Here is a 19954-nt window from a genome sequence, read left to right on the forward strand (position 1 = left end):
GTCAGGCTCTGTGCTGACAGCTAGCTCAGAGCCTGGAGCCTGCTTCTGGTTCTGTGTCTCCTTCTCTCTCTGCCCCTCCCCCTCTCATGCTCTGTCTCTCTCTGTATCAAAAATAAAACATTAAAAACATTAAAAAAAAAATTAATAAAATGTTTAAAAAAAACTCCACACTTTCAAAGTGGCAACGGCCATCCCTATGAGTGCTGTTTTATAATCCCTGCTCATTTACCTTCCAAAGGAGCAGTGACAACAGTCATGGTCAGTTCCCTTTGTGACCACCTGAGTGCCACCTGGCAAGAATGTGAAGGCTTACCAGGTCAGACCCCAAGGGCACACCGCCATCTTGGGTACTTCCCTACAACCCTCAGGCAAAGCCACCCATTTCCCACGGCTGACACTCAACTAGGGGAGAAGACAAAGCCCTGCCATCCTTTAGACCAGATTTCATCTTAACATGTCACCCAGGGGGTGGGAAATGTAAGAGGAAAGTCCCTCCTAATGAAAATGCAGTTGGGGACTTTTGCCGAAGGCAAGGGCATCCTGCTTTGGGGAAGCGATGAGACGGGGTGGATGGAGCAGGCAAATGAAATGACCTTTCAGGTGGCCCGTTCATCCCACACACGGCCGCCAGCTCAGCCATGGGGCAGTGTGGGGAGCCCGCAGGTGGCCGGCCGGCCGCCATGACTTACCTGTTGAGATACACCCGCTTCTCGGTGAACTGCCCGTTGCCATGGTGAGGATCCTCGAAGGGCTCATTCTGGACGACCTCCACCCCTTCTCCTCGGTCACTCTGCTCGTGGCTGTGCTTGCTGATCATGTACAGCTGGCCGATTTTGTACTGCAACACACAGTGACAGAGGGGTCAGCCCCGCCGCTTGCCTTCCGTAACCGCCAACCCTGCCCCCCCAACTTCCAGGGCATGACAAGCAACTATGGTCAGAACTTTCTGCCAGAAAAGAAGGCAGACACACGGTTCCGGTGTTGTTTTTCCCCCGGAGCGAGGAGCAGAACCAGTTGTGAGGAGAGTGCAGATACGGTGTGTTCCTGTGAATGTTCTAGATCACCCTGGTGATGCAGGGGGAGGAGGGGTGGCAGACTGGGGAAAGGGGGGCGGGGGAGTGCCGGAGTCTCCCATTCCACTCTGGCCCTACGGGGTTAAATAGTGCTAAAGTCTGGTTTTGTTTGGCAACAAACAGGCCAGGACGTGTTATTTCTGTCCCTTCTCTGCCTAATTGACTGTAATGCTGGGCACAAGTGAACTAGATGTCACCTGTCTCCTCCGTCATCTCTCTCAGACGCTCCTGGAGTTCTCTGTCCCCTAGATTGGCAATTCTCAAGAGTGGCTGGACCTAAGAATCACCTTGAAGCTTTAGCAAACTCCAGATGACCGTGTCCCACCGTGAACATTCTGGAACCTGTGTTTCAGAGACTGAGCCCCAGTGAGGAACGTCTACAGCATCTTTAACTCCTTTTTATCCAATTCCACCCACGGTGTGGACCAGCCTTCCAGCCTGAGGTTCCCAGAAGCCACGTGTACTTACAGGGAAATGATAAGAAGGAGCCACATACGATGGGAACATTGTCTGACCTGTCTGCAGTTTTGAACCGTTTCACTCTCCTTCCTGCCTCTCTGAAAACCCCAGGGCAACAGGCATTTCTTCCTCCTGTCTACTCTCAAAGTGGCAAAACAAATTTGATGGAGATGAGAGAGAGAGAGACAGAGAGACAGAAGGGAGGGAAATGTCTTTTGCAAGAAGGATGTCTGCTCGGAACCAGGAGAAAGGATGCTGCGGCCCTTCCGGCAGATTTGGTGTCAAAATAACACACACACACTGTTGCCAGAGGCCCCCGGGATGGGCAAAAGGGGCCTGAGTCTACAGCGAAATAATGATGGTTTGTTCTGGGTTGTTCCCCAAAGAGCCCAGGCCAGCAGGGATGTAGGTCTCCTGTCTGTGTACGAAAGAGAGAGAAACGGATTTTAAATTAAGGGGTCAGGTGACATGGACAAATCAACAGCATGGTCAATTCCAAGGCTGAGAGGACACACACCTCCTTCACTGTGAGGCAGGTGCAGGAGGGGAGTGTGAAGACAAGCTGAAGGCCCCTGGCCTGAGGCCAGCCCCAGGGGCCAGGCCCAGTCACCATGACAGTGGGAACGGCAGGCCGGGTCTTCCCAAAGGCAGAGCGACTACCTGTGCCATGCCCTTCCCGGGAATGTTCTGCACTTAAAATGCTTTTACCATGGGTGTGTCTGTGTGTACATGCATGCACGAGCTGTGCACACTTGAGGGAAGTCGGAGTGCTGAGGATCAACACAGGAAGGGGAGAGAGAAAATTCAAACATAAAATCTTTGAATTTATTTTCAACCGCAAGCTTGACCCGGCTTCCCTTTAGTAAGTAAGGCTCTTACTTTTGCTCAGAAAGACTAAGACTCTTCCAAGAAGGAAGACAGTAAAGGGATGTCTGGGTGGCTCAGTCAGTTAGGCATCCGACTTTGGCTCTGGTCAAGATCTCGTGGTTCGTTGGTTTGAGTCCCGCATCGGGTTCTGCGCTGGCCGTGCGGAACCTGCTTGGGATTCTCTCTCTCCCTTTCTTTCTGCCCCTCCCCAACTTGTGCTCTTTCTCAGACAATAAAAAACAAACTTTAAAAAGCAAAAACCAAAACCAAATGCCATCAAGGGTTTTTTGGGGGGGGACGGGGGTCTGACAGAAGGGATATGTCCACCAATGGTCTGTCTTCAGGAGCTCCGGCCCACTCACATATGAAATATGTAAGGCATCAAGGACAATGCCTGACACAGAAGCGCCATTAGCCAGACGCAAGTCATCCCTGGTTCAAGTGCTTCCCGCTCTGTGGAGAAAGGGACCGAGAGGCAGGCGGCAGCTGACTCACCAGTGGCCAGAGAAGGGCCGGCTGCTCGGCCTCATTGATCATTCCAGCGGCTCCTGAATGAGCCAGCGCGGGCAGACGCCAGCCTTAGCTCACTAAGATAACGTCAGTTTGGGGGAGACCGACAGACGCTGGATGCAGAACCGTAAGGGACATTCCTGGGGGCGGCGGGACACTCAAGGCCGGACGTGGAGATGGTCAACAGCTCTGCAGCCGTCGCCCCTTTCCCTCCCAAGCAAGTCAGACCTCCTCGGCGGGTTGTGGCCATCCGGAAGCAGAGATTTTGCTGTGTTTCTAAACCCCAAGTTGACTCAAGCCGTTTCTGAGTGACGAGGTAGAGGGTGGGACAGAGAGTCCTTGAAGCATCTATCTCAAAGTCTGCAGACATACTCCTCAAAATGGTGGATCTCAAGCCATTCCAAGTGCTTTGACATCCAGGCCCTGGGGGAGAAGGAAGTTGGGGACCTGGTTTGGACATACACTCAATGCTGAGAGCCACTGGGACAAATCTGGCGAAGGCATTTATCAGCACCTGCTGGGTACCAGACGGCGCTGAGACCAAAAGGTCCCATCTTTAGGGGACCTGTATTTTCTTTCCTCTTGAATACTGTTTTGTTTCGTTTTTTGTTTTTTGCACAAAGCTCCATCCCTAGTTTAATGAAAACACCACTTTCCTCATCACTTTCTCCAAACAAACTTCTGTGTCAAATGAAGGCTGCGAAGCCAAAGATTCAGAAGGACTCTTAAGACTTTTGAAGCCAGTGAACTGGTGACAGATCTGATCACTTCATGCTCACGATGACTTCCAGATTAGGAAACGGAGACTCAAGAGAGGGGCGACTTTCTCTGGGCCACGTGGCGTCTGGGTGGCAGAGCTGGGATGTGACCGCGGGTCTGTTGTTTCTCCTCTACCCAACTTCAGCCTTATGTTTCTGACAGGTGAACTGCTTTATTTAACGCACCATGATTTTGAAAAGAGGGACAGATGACAGCCATAACTTCTGAACGCTGCTGTTTCAGAAGCTGAACAACCGAAGCCCGATACCTTGTGAAAGTTCAAGGTTGTTTGAACTGTGCTTACAGGGGCGCCTGGGTGGCTCAGTCGGTTAAGCGTCCACCTTCAGCTCAGGTCATGATCTCATAGTTCGTGGGTTCAAGCCCCGCATCCGGGTCTGTGCTAACCGCTAGTTCAGAGCCTGGAGCCTGTCTTCATATCCTCTGACTCCTTCTCTCTCTGACCCTCCCCTGCTCACACTGTCTCTCTGTCTCTCTCAAAAATAAATTTAAAAAGAATTTAAACTGTGCTTACATATGAATAGTGGAGCAGCTTTGTCAAATCCATTGCTCTAATTCCAGAGTTTGGGTAATCATCATTACAGGCAATCATGATTCAAGATAGCTCTGAGTTACAGAGCTGAGCCTCCGGGTGAGCCGTCATCAGAACAACTACCCCCTAATAATTCTCGCCATTGTCAAAAAACAAAACAAAAACGAAAACACGAGATTCAGATCCTTCCCACTTGCACGCGGCACGTTTGAAAGAACTGCAGTTTGCGAGAAGGCACACGTGTGCCTGGAGAAGCCCAGGGTTTTTCTCCGTTTGTCCTATTGCCAACTCTCTGACTGGGCACAGTCGAGTCACTCAATACAGTTCGACTTCGAGTCTTGATTTTGGAAAAGGTGACCCTGAGCATAATGTTTATTAACTGAGCACCACCAGCACCTGAAATGTCCTTGCCAGAAGTTCTGGACCCAAAGTTTTAGGCTCAAGAGAACTCCAAGCTATGGTTTTTCACGAAATTGCTCCCCACCCCCACCCCACTGCTGTGCGTCAGAGATCTCTGCGAGGCCAGGCTCTCGAATATCCCTACCCTCGGGTGTCATCTTCCATCCAATCCCTGTCCCCTTTCTCTTGCTTCCATGGGTCCCAATACCACTTCTAGACATCAAGATGTGAAAGGTGGACGCAAGGCGTTGTAATACACATGACCGACTCTGGATGGAGTTATCCCCCAAAGACATGAATGACTCAGGACATCAAAGCCCCAGCCCAGGAATCAGAATTTACACGTGCTTCTCTGCCTTTACCATCAAAATGGATGGATGCCACATGAGCAAACGACCACAGAAAAACATCTGGCCCTCTGACTTAACATGATAGCATGTGTTTTTCCATCTGTGAAATGGGCGTGATTCCTGTCTGTCTCCCCTCTGGCTATGTGGAGAGAGGAACGGGCAGGGGGGATGATCCAATGTGTCATTCTTGGGACTTTCCCACATTATTCATGTCACTCTAAATGCTCTGTCAAAACTCTCCACTCTCAACACACGGACCTCAAGGCACAGTGAAGCAATTACCTTATGATGTGCCAAGAGCCCGCTGAAAAGAGAGTCTGAGATATTTTATCTTCAGGTATACCGTAGCCTTCACGTCAAGTGGTGCCAAAATTGTATTTGCACCCAGGGAAGGAGACACGGTGAGTTTAGCTCTGCATAACTCAGAAAACTAGTGTCTAGAGCTGCCTGTAACCCACAGCACAGCCCGGGCACCAGGACATTCACTGGCAAACCAGGCATGCTGGTTCTTGGTTGCTGAATGAAGTCATTGTGGCTGCTGTTCAATAAAGTTTTAATGGAACACAGCTCTGCTCACTCACTCTGTGGCTTTCACCATCGGCAGTAGAGGTGAGGATTTCAACAGAGACTGGGTAGCCTGGCAACATTGAAAATATTCACTATCTGACCCTGTACAGGAAGAGTTTGCTGCCTCCTGCTTTGGTCAGCTGGTACTCACTCCAGTCCGGCCAGCCTCAGGTGTTCACCAGACCTGTGCTTTTGGGCGCGGCAGCCACATGCTGTATGTGGCTAGTTGGGGCATTGGAAACGTGGCCTGCGGGATGGAGCGGCTGAACTTTAAATTTTCATTAATTCAAATTTTAAATAAATACATTTTGATGTAAGCAAATTAAATACATTTAAATAATAAATACATGTTATTTATTTATAAAAGTTAAGTAGGCTCCACGCCCAACATAGGGCTTGAACTCAGAACCCTGAGATGCTCTACTGACCGAGCCAGGCGGGCGCCCTTGAATAAAAATGTAAAACTGACACTTGATTCAGCCATTAGAACAGTTGGACAGGGGCACTTGGGTAGCTCAGTCGGTTGGGCGTCCGGCTTCGGCTCAGGTCATGAGTTCACGGTTCGTGGGTTCGAGTCCTAAAACAGGCTCCAGGCTCTGAGCTGTCAGCACAGAGCCCAACGCGGGGCTCAAACTCACAAGCGGTGAGATCGTGACCTGGGCTGAAGTCAGATGCCCAATCGACTGAGCCACCCACGCGCCCCCAAGTTTTCCTTTTCTGAGGACTGGCGAATACCAGGACCTCTAGAGAAGTGGTAATAGCTCACACTGTGCTATGGTGGAAAATACTGGGCTTTTAAAATCAAAACTTGGAGCTCAAGTCCTGATTCTGCCTTTGATTAGTTTTGTAACCTTAGACAACTTATCCGAGCCACAGTTTCTTATCATTAGAATGGGACTAACAAAATACCTCACGGGCCATGGTGAGAATCAAGCGAGAAGAAACTTACAAACTAAAATGCTCTGTAAAATGTATAACCGTACACAAATCACCGTGGTTACTGCTCCTTCTGTTGGGCAAGGCATCCATCTGGCTGGGTCTTGAGATCCGTTTCACTCATTTCCCTGTTGTGCTACGGCTCTGTGAGGGACACACGTGGCAACAGGGCACTGCCACATGCCCGTATGACGCAAAAGCCAGAGAACATTGGACCCTCTGCCCAAGATGTCTCTTCCTCCTGTAAAAATTTTATTAGACGGCGGTCACATTGAACACTTCCCACTTCCACGAGGTACCGAGAGCGGTCACGTTCACAGGGGACGGTGGCTGCCAGGGAGGATGGGGAGCTAGTGTCTAACAGGAAGATGGAAACGTTCTGGAGACAGACGCTGGTGCAGGCTGCACAGCATGGTGAATGCACCCAATGCCACCAAACTGAAGACTTAAATGTGGTTCAGACGGTGAATTTTATGTGAGGTCTGTTCCATGGCAATCTTTTTTTTTTTAATATTTTTATTTAAATTCCAGTTAGATGGCATACAGTGTAATATCAGCTTCAGGTGTACAATATAGCGATTCAACCCCTCCACACGTCACCCGGTGCTCATGGCAAGTACACTTCTTCGTCCCCATCACCTACTTCACCCCTGCTCCTTTTTAAAAAAAATGTTTATTTGAGATCATGACTCGGACGGAAATCAAGAGTCGGACACTTAACCACCTGAGCCATCCAGGTACCGCCCCCCCATCCCAATTCTCAAAAAAGTCTGGGAATATGTCATTCTTCAGTGAGTGTGACTCACACCTGCTTCCTACCTCATGATGGCCATCTAACAGTGAGTCTACCTTTATCACTATGTAAAAAAAACATTGAAGAACAGGGACTTTTACATTTGATGGATCTTTGGTTTGGATGCTAATTCGAGGGTGTTGCACTGAGTCCATGGGAGAACTTTAGGAAAGGACTTCCCTCAGAGCCAAGGTTGCATGAACGCCCCAATTCCTGCTGTGCTGGTTAGTGTCAGGCTCATGATGCCATAAAGTTAAATGTCTTTATTATTATTTATTTTTTAATATTTATTTGTTTTTGAGAGAGAGAGAGAGGGAGCGTGAAAGCAAGCACGAACAGGGGAGGTGCAGAGAGAGAGACACACACAGAATCTGAAGCAGGCTCCAGGCTCTGAGCTATCAGCATAGAGCCTGACGCGGGGCTTGAACCCACACACCATGAGATCATGACCTAAGCCAAAGTCGAACGCTTAACCGATTGAGCCACCCAAATATCCTGAGTTAAATGTCTTTAATATTAGCATTCTGGAGGGTTCATGGTGCTGGTGCTCCCAAATAACACGGTTTTGACTATAACGTCTTGAAAAGATCCTGAGAGACAGGAAACAATGATTAAATACAAACACATGCTGATCCCACCATCCCTAACAAGAGTCCATGAAAACACCAGCTCCATGTTGAAAAATGACGGTCTCAGCTCAGGACCTCACCCCTGCATTTACTAGTCAGCCTGGGGCCCGGGCCAAGAGCAACTCTACAGCAAGACCAATTCCAAATCCTTTCCTTTGGGGAAGGGAGAGTGTGCCTTTGCTGCCAAGGCTGGATCTCATTTGGGTTGGGCAAGGACACGGCTGCCAACCCCTTAGTCTTTGTGACTCTGATTCAATGTCCAGATTTCTCCACGCAGACAAGGAGGTCTCAAAAAAAAAGGTGTAAGGTCGTCCGGCGTTTCGTCAGATCTCCCTGCCGGGTCAATAAACCACGAAAACCAATATCCGATCTCACAAGGGAAATACAAAGTTGCGGCTCATATTCTCAAGATATCAGCACATCATCGCATATTTATCTTTTCTCCTGGATTTTTATAAGCAGCCCTCTGAGGTGTCTTGTTTACGTAATACCTGTGTCATTATGCCAGGGTGCAGGAATGAAAAAGCTGATAAAAAGATTTAAGAAGGAGCTGAGTGACAGACTTTTAATTCAAAAAAAAAAAATCCCCCTTTTGTGACAAACTCATATAAATAGCATCATATACTGATGCTTAACCCGTCCTAAGGTTTGGACCAAACTGAATAGAAATAGAGCAATTTAACACCAAGGGAAGGGCTCAGGACAGGCTTTGTGCTGGTGGAAGTGCAACTCTGCACCCGCGGCCGCCACAGGACTGCAAACATTTCCAGGACACTCGGCGCACCATCTACCTGACCCAGTACGGGAAGGCAACTCCGTTCTTTACAGTGCAGGAAAAGCAGGGTGCACATTTGATGTGCTCTTGCCAACAATGGCTCGCCTTTGGGGTGGTATTTGAGCCCCCAGGATTCATCTGATGCCAATATTGAACAGCCAAACTGGTAGGATGCAGCATACATCAGCTACTTTACGAGCATCGGCTAGGGCAGGAGGGGTCATCCCTCATGTTTATGAATGAGAAGCTGGGGGTGCCCAGGGGGCTCAGTCGGTTAAGCCTCTGACTCCTGGTTTTGGCTGTGGTCATGATCTCAGGGTTCCTGGGATCCAGCCCCACCATGGGGCTCTGTGCTGGCAGCACGGAGCCTGCTTAGGATTCTGTCTCCCTCTCTCTCTGCTCCTCCCTGCTCTCTCTCTCTCTCTAAAATCAATCAATCAATCAATCAATCAACTGAATGAATTAGCCATTGTTAAGTGCCATGAAGAACCATTAAGAGCAAAGACAGGAAATGCTAGAACTCAACTCAAGACCACAAGGGTAGTTGGCCTGCCTGGCAGAATGCGGGACAGTCTTGGTTCTGGAGAGCCTTGTCCGGTCTGGTTTGTGTGCTGAACAAGCATTCAGAGTGTGCCAGGCCCCATAGTGCCAGAAGCAGAGCTATGAGCAAGACAGACCTCGTCTCTGGAGAAGAGGAGGGTTTCCACAGGAGCTGCGCCATGAAGACATAGGCCGTGAGCTGTAGGGGCCGGAAGCCCCCATCACAGCTATCAGACCATTTGCCGAGAAGCCAACCCCAACTCACGTAAATGGAGAGGTCTGGTGACAGGTCTGACCTTTGGAAAGTTATCAAGGCCCTTGTGTTGACTACGAAACATAACCCCCCAGTCAATCACAAGACCCAAAAGGGGAAAGACGGAGGTAGAACTTTCCTGGGAAATGTATCCTGCACCATCTCCTTCTACCCTCCTGCCAATGCTCCTCTCCTTAACCCTGGCCCCAAAACCAAAGGGAGAGAGAGGTCTATCTACTACGCAGGCAATAGGATCTTTCCAGAACTAGGGATTTTCCTGTTTGCGAAGCTTATTATTGCGCCCATCAATCTTTTAGGAAAATGACCAGTGGCCCCCAGGGAAGCCGTTGTATTGGCTAAAAGTAGAAGTATACTTGCAGGAATGATAGCAATTAGTTTTCGTGTCTTTGAGGTCTTTTGAGAACAGAAGGGCAACTGAATGCAAAGAAAAGCACTTGCTGCTTCATATACAATTGAACAATGGGAGTTCTCACTGCGTTGAATGAGTTATTCAAGCCTCTTCATGCCTAGAATAACATTTGAAGGTCACTGAACTCCTTTGTTTGCTTACGTGCTAGCTGGCCCTGCGAACTATCTAGCAATGCTGAGAGTTATGACCAGGTTATAACGGGGGATCTGAGTTTGGAAAGTTCCAATATCTTTCTTCACCCCCACTTTGGAGAAGAAGCCCGTGGTTTCATACGCCTAGTACCTGTAGCCCAGAGGCAGCCGGCATTTGTAGGCTGCATGGCTGGTTGGAGGGAAGGCGCTATTCGGGAATAGACAGTCGCAGCCTTGGGGTGTTTCATGCTTGGCTAGAAGAAGCAAATAACTGATTGAGAAAGGCAAATGGTAGTCCACGTCTGCTCTCCCGACACAGTGAATGAAGACAGGCACAACAGAGGAAATTGGGTACAATTTCAGAAATTACTACATTAAAATATCTCTCTTCTGAGCTCCTCTTGCAATCTGGACTTACGACCTGGAGAGGTATTTTATCATCTGGTACCTTCTGACTCTGTGTATCCTGAAAGAGGATGGGAACAAGTCCCCTGGGCAACGCCAGGATGAAAGAGAATGTATCGTGTTTTCAAAGAGTTGACAGCAAAGAGAATGTAGCAAACAAAACGAGAAGCACGAAGTGTTGGTTTTCATAGAATTACCCCCCCCTTTTTTTTTACTGTGGTAAAATATACATTACCAAATTCGACCATGTTAACTATTTTTAGGTGTACAATTCAGTGGTGTTAAGTACATTCACGAGGTTGTTCGACCACAACCATCACCCATTCCCAAACATTTTCATCATCTCAAGAAGAAACTCCACATCCATCAGACAACTTCCAATCCCTCTCACCCTGCCCCCCACCCTTCACCAATGACCTCTGATTTCCTTTCTGTCTCTATGTATGGGCTTGGCTACTCTAGGCATCTCCCATGAGTGGAATCAGACGACATGTGTGTACCCTTTTGTGTCTGCTTATTTGGCTTGGGCGTAACGTCTTCAAGATTCATCCATGTTGTAGCAGGTGCCAGAATTTCATTTCTTTTTAAGGCTGAGTCACATCCCATTGTATGGATATACCACATTTTGTTTATCCATTCATCCACTGATGGATATTTGGGTTGTTTCCACCCTTTCGCTATTATTGTTAGTAATGCTGTCACAAACCTTAGTGTGCAAGTAACTGTTTGAGTCTTGGATTTCAATCCTTTTGAGTTTATACCTACAAGTGGAATTGCTCAGTCAACTCGAGGGTCTTTCTTGAATCTCTCATCCCTGTAAAGCTCATTTCAGGGGGTGTCTGGGCATTTCAAATTCTTTTTCCAAGTAAGTACTGAGCTATCCCTGGGAGAGATTTCAGCCCTATTATGTATTTAAACCAGAAATATCAATCAGTAGACTCTTCTGATGAAACACTGATGGACTGAGATGGGTGATCATTTAGGGTGGGGCAGGGTACGCTTTGGAAATGCTCTGGTTGCAAATATGAGATGAACTCAATGCAGGGGTGCCTGGCTGGCTCAGTTGGAAAAGCGTTTGACTCTCGATCTCAGGGTCATGGGTTTCAGCCCCAATTGGGTGTAGAGATTACTTTTTAAAAATAATAAAAATCTTGGGGCGCCGGGGTGGCTCAATTAGTTAAGCATCCAACTTCGGCTCAGGTCATGACAGTCTGTGGGTTCGAGCCCTGTGTCGGGCGCTGGGCTGACAGCTCAGAGCCTGGAGCCTGCTCAGATTCTGTCTCTTCCTCTCTCTCTGCCCCTCGCCCGCTCACTCTCTGCTCTGTTTCTCAAAATGAAATAAAGACATTAAAAAACATGTAAAAAATAAAATAAAATAATAAAAATCTTAAAAAAGAAACCCTCAATGCAATCAACTCCTTTAAGTCAAGACAGGCCCAACACATTCAGCAACAGCTGTCACTCTGTGTAAGCCCGCCACAAAGGGCCGCCATGAATTATTATTATTTTAGGGAGTCTGGTGGTGCAGATTAACTCAGAAGACTCTTCTATTTCTGTTATAGGAGCTGCATTCGGGATTACTCTGATGGCCCCACCAGGAATACAGTAAATTATAGAATCACAATGAAGAGGGCAGCAAACAGTCTTGAGAACTGACTTATAACCACGTGTATGTGGTTTATATTCATTCAAAGGTTTGTAGTGAAAAAGCCATTCTTGGTCATTTTCATTTTTCATTTTCTTCTTGCGAATTAAGTCACTTTGTATTCTATTTCAGGTGACAACTACTCTTGAAAAAAGTAATCCTGGAAATGATATTAAACTCTGCAGTAGACTATATGGATCTTCTCATAATTTTTACTGTTTTTTTCTTTTCTTCTTTGAGTATATAATTCAATGTTTTTTAGTATATTCACAAGATTGGACAACTATCACCACTATCTAGTTCCAGAACATTTTCAGTCACACCCCACTCTCCCCTCCTCCCAGTCCCTATCAACTGCCAACATATGTTCTGTCCCTACAGATATGCCTACTCTGGACATTTTATACACATGGAGTCATTCAACGTATGGCCTTTTGTGACTACTTCTTTAGATAAGAATAATTTTTTTAATATTTATTTATTTTCAAGAGAGGGGCAAAGACAGAGAGTAGAGCAGTGGAGAAATAGAGAGATGGGGACAGTTTCTGAAGCAGGTTCTACTGTTGAGAGCAGAGAGCCCGATGCGGGGCTCAAACTCACAAATGGTGAGACCATGACCCAAGCCAAAGTCAGAGGCTCAACCGACTGAGCCCCCCAGGAGCCCCCTAGAATCATGTTTTTAAGATTCATCCATGTGGTAGCATGTATCAGTATTTCCTTCCTTCCTTTTCATTTTTTTAAACCAAATAATGTTTCATTGAATGGATATACCACATTTTGTTCATTCATTCCTCAGCTGATAAGACATTTGGTCTGTTTCCACTTTTGGGTTAGTATGAATAATGCTGCTATAAACCTAACGTGTACAAGCCTTGGTGTGGACATAGGTCACGTGTCTTCAGCTCTCTTGGGTAGATCCCTAGGGGCAGAACTGCCAGGCCACCTGTGTCGAACTCTTCTGCGCACCAGCTGCCGCATTTCACAGCCCTGCCGGTAACGTGTCTTACTTACTTTCTGGGTGATAGTTGTAAGTTACTTGTGGAAACAAGAGTGACTTCACATATCACAGAGCCCTAACTACTATACGGTCACAGCCCAACAAGTGACTTCAAAAGCCAAGAGTAAGCTACGGACAAGTGTGGTTTTCTCTGCTTCTGTCACCATTATTTTACGCTCGGGCACATCCAATGACAAATATGGGCAACTACCTAGCCACATGGCCTCTTTTCGTTACTCCGTGGGGACAACAAAGAGCTAAACTTGACACAATAGACTACTAGAAGCTACAGCAGCAAATCCAAATGTACTGCTTACGTGGCACAGACAGGAAGTGTAGGAGTAAGGGAGGGAGCAGCCACGTTAATGGTTCCCTAGGAGGCCGTCTTATGGGAAAAAAGGCTTCACCTGTGCCTTGAGGGCACTAGCCTGGCAAGGAGAGAGGGGGATGTCGAAGCCTATAAGCAAATCCTACACATTTCCTTGCTCACAGCAAAATGTCACTACTTCCCAGGAGTCCGGAGAATGCACAACAGAAATAATAAACAAGAAAAACTTAAAAAATAAATAACAAAATAACAATAAACGCCTCCACCCCATTCTAAGTTCTCTAGGTCAGCACCATTCTAAAGTGTTTATACATCTTCAATCCTCACAACAACCCTTTGAGGTAGGTACATTTTTTATTTTTTTTAAAGGTTTTGCATTTAAGTAATCTCTACACTTAAGTGCTGGGTGGCTCAGTGGGTTAAGCATCCGACTCTTGGTTTTGGCTCAGGTCATGATCTCACGGTTTATGAGTTCAAGCCCTGCATTGGGCTTTGTGCCGAAAGCATGGAGCCTGCTTGGGATTTCTCTCTCCCTCTCTCTCTCTGTCCCTCCCTGGCCTGCTCTCTCTTTGTGTCTCTCTCCAAAAATAAACATAAGTAATCTCTCCGCCCAACATGAGGCTCAAACTCACAACCCCGAAATCAAGAGTTTCACGCTCTTCCGACTAAGCCAGCCAGAAGCCTCCGGGCAGGTAAGTTATTTTTAACCCCATTTTCCAAATAAGGAAAACAGGTGCACAGAGAGGCTGCACGACTTGCCCAGAGCTATGAAGTAGGAGAGCTAGGATCTGAAGTCAGGCTCCAGGATTCCCTGTCCCCTCTCTCTGGCATAATCTCCTCGGCGACTTGCGTGGCATCCAGATAAAAGGTTATTTCTTTATACGGCTGGAAAAAGTTCCCTGGTAAGTAAAGTGACTTTCCTCACTTTCCCATGCTGCTGACAGTTTCAGGTTGATGTTAGGAGGAGTTTTTTTAAAGAGGTGGGAGACAGCAGTGCCAGAGAGAGCAAGGAGAGAAGAGGTCACAGGGGGAATTATCAGCAGAGACAAAATTAGAAGCCAGGAGCCCAAGGTTCTCTGCCCTGGTCCTGGAAACCCTTCTGCCTACACAAATCGTGACACACAGCAATTAAAAGAAGCATCCCCACTCACAGAAATCCCTGAGATTTTAAAGTAGAAATTTAAATTAATGAGTCCATCTAATTTGGACTCACAAAATGCGTGGGTGGAAGGAATTTCTGGAGCCGATGATGATAGTTATTTCACGGAAAGGAATAGAAGTCTCCTGCCTTTGGATTTGAATGTTTCCAAATGGGATTCTCAGCCCCAGTCTGGAACAATACACAGGACGAGAGCTGAATATAGAGATTCTACGGGAAAAAATCCCTTCGGCTTACCCAGTTAACCCGTCGTGCAGGAAAATTAAATGGAATATCCGCTTCTAGTTCACCCTTCGTGAGAGCTGGCCCCATTAAGGATGCGGGTTCCCTATCTAGCTCATACACTCTTATCAACTTAAAATTAGATTCCTAACTGCGCTGTGGAAGACAAAAATCATATATTCAAAGGTTTCACTGAGCTACTGCAATGGATCAGAATCAGAGTGTTTGGAGACACACGGGAGGGATATACACTATCTATGACCTGTTCTACTCACTCCTCCAGAAACAAGGTAAAATCTCAACCCCACGTAGAGATCTCCCCCCCAATAACGTGCCTTATAGGACCGTCCACAAGGCAAATCACAAACTCCTTGAAAAATCACATCTTCCTTGGTTTTCCTTTCTCTTCTCTCATTCTCTGCCCTCTGCCCCATTCCCAGAGGAAGACGTTTCCAGAACTGCTGACAACCCCCCAGAGGAGGAAGGCCTCTCTTCCTTCCTCCTCTTGGGCAGATGGTATTTGCATACTGACATATTGTAAATCTAGTCACCCAGGTAACGGGCTCCAGTTAGCAACAGCGCAATGAAGGTCAGCCTGATTCCTTCTAAAATTAGAAGTCAGACCAATCTGATTTTTAACTGTTCAAGGTAGGATGCCCAGTCAGATGGCACATTCAGTTCTTACAATGAATTTTCCCTTGAGAGATTCAGGAGTAGTTAATAAAGGCCAGTTGGTGCATTTCAACATGATACTGACATTGGTTCTGACATGTTGAATGAAGTTTCATCTAGGAGATGTTGCTGTTTTCTGTAAATAATCCTACTAGAACTGTAGTCTCTGTCAGTAAAGTCATCTTTGGCCTCGGATCTCCCTTGACCTTCATAGTCAGTTGGTCGTTAAGGACTGCTGATTCGGTGCCAGGCATTTCAGCCCCTATGCAGTTGGCTCCCCGACTCCGCCATGGGCCCCTCCCCCTGCACAATCTCTCCCCACCCCCAGCCAAAGTGATTGGCATTGATCCAGCCCCACTGTTTCCAGCCTCTTTTGTGCTGGTCCAAAAGCATCCCTCCTGCTGGGATTTGCTCCCTTCTTTTCTTTCCCTGACCATGGACAGCGGTCTTGGTCAGGCTTCAAGGAATGCAGGGATGGTGTCCAAGCCTCCCTACCACCATTAATTCTAAAAAGGTCCATGCCCCACAAAACGCGAAGACCCACCAACTATCTAGTTACAGATGGTGTCTACCCCAGCATTTCCCTCAATGATTTTAATGACAGTCCCAAAGGATGTGAAAACTGTGAGAGAAAAAAGAGCCCCACCGTCAAATGAGTGTGGGAAATACAAAATCAAAGAGAGTTGGATGGGTCGCTTTTTTTTTTTTTTTTAGTTTATTTATTTTGAGGGTTAGGGAGCACAAGCAAGGGAGAAGCAGAGAGGAGAGACAGAATGCCACACAGGCTCTGCACCACTAGCACAGAGCCTGGTGTGGGGCTCAAACTCATGAACCTCAAAAATCCTGACCTGAGCGGAGATCAAGAGTTGGATGCTTAACTGACCAAGCCACCCAGGCGCCCCTAGATGGGTTTTTTAATGCAAGCTTTCTCAGGGCCTTTGCTGTGCTGCCATGTGCCAAGAATCACGATTTCGCGCTAGAGCCCCATTCCCAGGAGACATTTCTTAGCGTCCCCTAGTTTCCCCTAGGAAAGTTGAGCTTCATTTCCCCTGGCAACTATCTAAGCCATGCACTGCTTTGTGATAGCTCTTCCCTTACGGTTTTGAGCTATTTATGTTTTACTCTATATTTAACAATTGTTAGAAATTGTATCGTCGCGCTTACCACATTATGATGTGCATGTTTTATATCAGTTTATATCTGTCTCTCCCACTAGACTGGAGGCCACTTGACAGTGGGGCGCACACCTCGGTAACTTTGTATCCCCAGGGCCAAGCTAGCTAGACCTTAGAAATGCTGCGTGACTGGGGCACCTGGCTGGCTCGGTCAGTGGAGCATGCAACGCTTGATCTTAGGGTTGTGAGTTCAAGGCCCACATTGGATGTAGAGATTGCTTTAAAAAAAAAATAGAGGGGCACCTGGGTGGCTCAGTTGGTTAAGCCTCTGACTTCAGCTCAGGTCAGATCTCATGTTTGTGGGTTCGAGCCCCTCATCAGGCTCTGTGCTGACAGCTCCGAGCTCAGAGCCTGGAGCCTGCTTCCGTTTCTGTGTCTCCTTCTCTCTCTCTGCCCCTCCCCTTCTCATGCTCTGTCTCTCTCTGTATCAAAAAATAAGTAAAACATTAAAAAAAATTTTTTTTAAATAGAAATGTTGAATAACTGAGTCATAAATGAATGTTGGTAAGGATAATGAACTCCTTCAGAATATGAACTGCATTTTAGCCTTTTTGTATTCCCATGGCACCCAGAAAACAGTTTTTAAAAGAGCAAAAGTCAATAAAGTTTTTAAGACTTAAATCTATTAGGAAATATTTATGGAGCATTGGTTATGTCCTGGACGTCAAGGACATTAACATGGTAACATGCCATCAGGCAAGGAGCTTAGAATCTAGTAAGGGAAACAGACATCTAAACAAAAAATGATGGTAAAATATAAACACTCTCAAAGAAAGGGCAGGCTGTCCGGGAGCACAGGGCGGAATGGGGGATTTGATTCTGCGTGTGTGGGCAGGGAGCCGCGAGGGGTCAGTACTGCGATGCTCAAGTTTGATGGTGGCACCCAGGTCCCCAGGTGACCAGATGAAGTCACATTCTGGGGGGACTGGCAAGAGGCAGCTCTCACTGAGGGAGTACTGACACCACCTAGGTGAGGCTTTGACCTCCACCCCAGTGTGGATCCCAAGCCCCGGTGAGCAGGCCTCCACTGCGCGGAGCTGGTAGGGCCTGGTTGCCCAGGGAGAGCCTTACCGGGGCCTGTCGCCAAGTCCACGGTCAGAGGCTGGCCCTCGCGTTGTGACTTTGAGAAGGAAAGATAGGTCCAAAGAAAAGAACACAAGAGTTCCTCTCCTTCCAGAGAACTAGGGCACGGCCAGTCTCCTCGGCCACCTGGCCTTCCAGGCAGGGCAACCTCGGGGCCCAAGAATCCCAGAACGTATAACCCTCAGTTTTGTGGGGAATCCTGGAGCTCCCAAGAGACGGGACGCTAAGGAAGACAGATGACGCTCCTAAACAGAAGTCTAATAAATGCTCCTCTCCTGATGCATCCAAAAAGTTCTTCCACTCTTTCGGAAAGCAGTGAAGCAGAGGGTAAAACACCCGCACTGGGGTAACGGGAGGAGAGAACGAGTGAGAGAGAGAGTGAGTGAGAGGGAGCCCTGGAGGGGCAGGCTGTTGGGACGGATTCAGTCATGAGTCGCATGTCCACTGCCTTGGCAGGTGGGGTCAGCGAATGAAACCAAGAGCTGAAACGACATCATTCCTTGGCAAATTGAACACCTGGGAATATCCCTCGCTTATACACAGAAATACGTTTGTGTTAAGATTTTTGCCTTGGTATATGGGTACCACGAAATATTCCTCTACGGTCTGGAAAACAACAGGGCTCGTGGTGCTGAATTAACCAACGCGATCCCGCTGCATGAGTTGGAGAGGACAGAAAACGGGGTGGCATGGAAACCTGGAGAACCCATGCCCTGTACACAGGGGGCGGCAGTGACCCAGCTCTCCTGGGTGCTTGCCAACATCTCCAAAATATTTCTCCAGAAAAGCTAGAAATCTAGATTTTTATATTAATGGCCTAACTTCTAAATGTTGGCTCAGATTAAATAAATAAATAAATAAATAAACCCACAGGTGCATCTGGGTGGCTCAGTCGGTTAAGTGTCTGACTGCAGCTCAGGTCACGATCTCGCGGTTCCTGAGTTTGAGCCCTGTGTCGGGCTCTGTGCTGACAGCTCGGAGCCTGGAGCCTGCTTCCGATTCTGTGCCTCCCTCTCTCTGCCCCTCTCCCTCTCATGCTCTGTCTCTTTCTGTATCAAAAATAAAGCGTTAAAAATTTAAAGAAAAACAAAAAAATAAAATAAATAAACATTAACAACATTTTTAAAAAACCATAAACCTCATAACACACTGAACAAACATAAAAATTAATAAGCAGCTAACTTTAGCCATATGGTTTTAACCTTCGATTACATGTAACTCAGTTACAATAAAAGAACAGAGGTGCTTGGTCAGAATCATGCCTCCAAGTGTTACTTTCCGAGCCAACGCCCCTCAGCCCTTGAGCCTCAGGACAGTCATGGGGACGGGGAAGACCTAAAACACGGAGCACTCTAAATCCTTCGCCTTCTGGATACTTCTACTGCTCAGAAAGCGTAAGCTAGAAAACAAAGGGCACAAGTTATTATAGCAATAATAACAGTGGCTAGTATGTCCTAAATGGTTACACTGTAGAGGCAAGGGCTAAGTGCTTTACATTAAAATGACCCCATTTAATCCTGAAGGACAAATCACCAACTCCGTTTTCAGAGGAGGAAATGGGGCAGGGAGGGGGCACACAGAGAGAAGTTAAGGGAAGTGTCAAAGGTCACACACTCTGTGGAGCAGCTGGGAGGTGACCGGGGTCTTTCACACCGCAAGTCCTGGGCTGGGGGGCCACCACTCCGCAGCTTTGAGGCAGGAAGTGGTCTGAAGGAGAGAATGGATTGAAATGAATAAAAGTGCACAATCCATAGGGGTCTGGGCGGGAACTTAACGAAATACAATGGCCTGGGAACCAATGAAAAACGTAAAATGTTTAACCTCAGGTCATCAGCATCGCTTCAGTTTTGCAATGAGAGAACACATGAAAAAAAATTTTAATGCAAACTCAACACCTATCAGATTAGTAAAGATTTACAAGGCTGTCCAGGGTCGGTGAGGCAGAGGGAACAAATCCTCAACCTCACTGCTGGGGAGAGCGGAGCGGTTAGGAAGATGATTTGGCCATTAAAATTTAAGATGTTTATACGATTTGACCTAGCTACTCTAGCTGGGAACTTCTTCCAGAGAAACTCTGCAACCGTGCAAAGATTTATATGCTGCAGATTATTCATGGCTACGTGATCAGCAGTAGGAAAAGGCTGGAAAAACTCCAATCATCTATCAGTGGGACCACTTAGATAAATCAAGGCACATCCAAATAATGAAATACAATACAGATATTAAATCCTGAAAGAGATCTCTACT

The 19954-nt window shown here is 47.2% G+C and overlaps 1 protein-coding gene across 5 annotated transcripts in view; it reads right to left on the reverse strand.

Annotated features, from left to right (window-relative positions):
• The window catches only part of PITPNC1 (phosphatidylinositol transfer protein cytoplasmic 1), a 229136-nt gene that overhangs the window by 133018 nt on the left and 76164 nt on the right, over window positions 1–19954 (reverse strand). For 3 of the 5 annotated variants that reach the window (XM_029928135.1, XM_029928136.1, XM_029928134.1), the window contains exon 2: window positions 690–838. In XM_029928135.1, coding sequence (XP_029783995.1) covers window positions 690–838 — 149 coding nt within the window. Of the gene's footprint in view, window positions 1–689; window positions 839–2894; window positions 2952–19954 lie in introns of those variants that run through there. The other 2 variants (XM_029928133.1, XM_029928137.1) reach the window with 1 other exon arrangement.

The sequence above is a fragment of the Suricata suricatta genome, chromosome 17 (assembly GCF_006229205.1).
Source record: "Suricata suricatta isolate VVHF042 chromosome 17, meerkat_22Aug2017_6uvM2_HiC, whole genome shotgun sequence".
In the NCBI taxonomy this organism is placed as follows: domain Eukaryota; kingdom Metazoa; phylum Chordata; class Mammalia; order Carnivora; family Herpestidae; genus Suricata; species Suricata suricatta.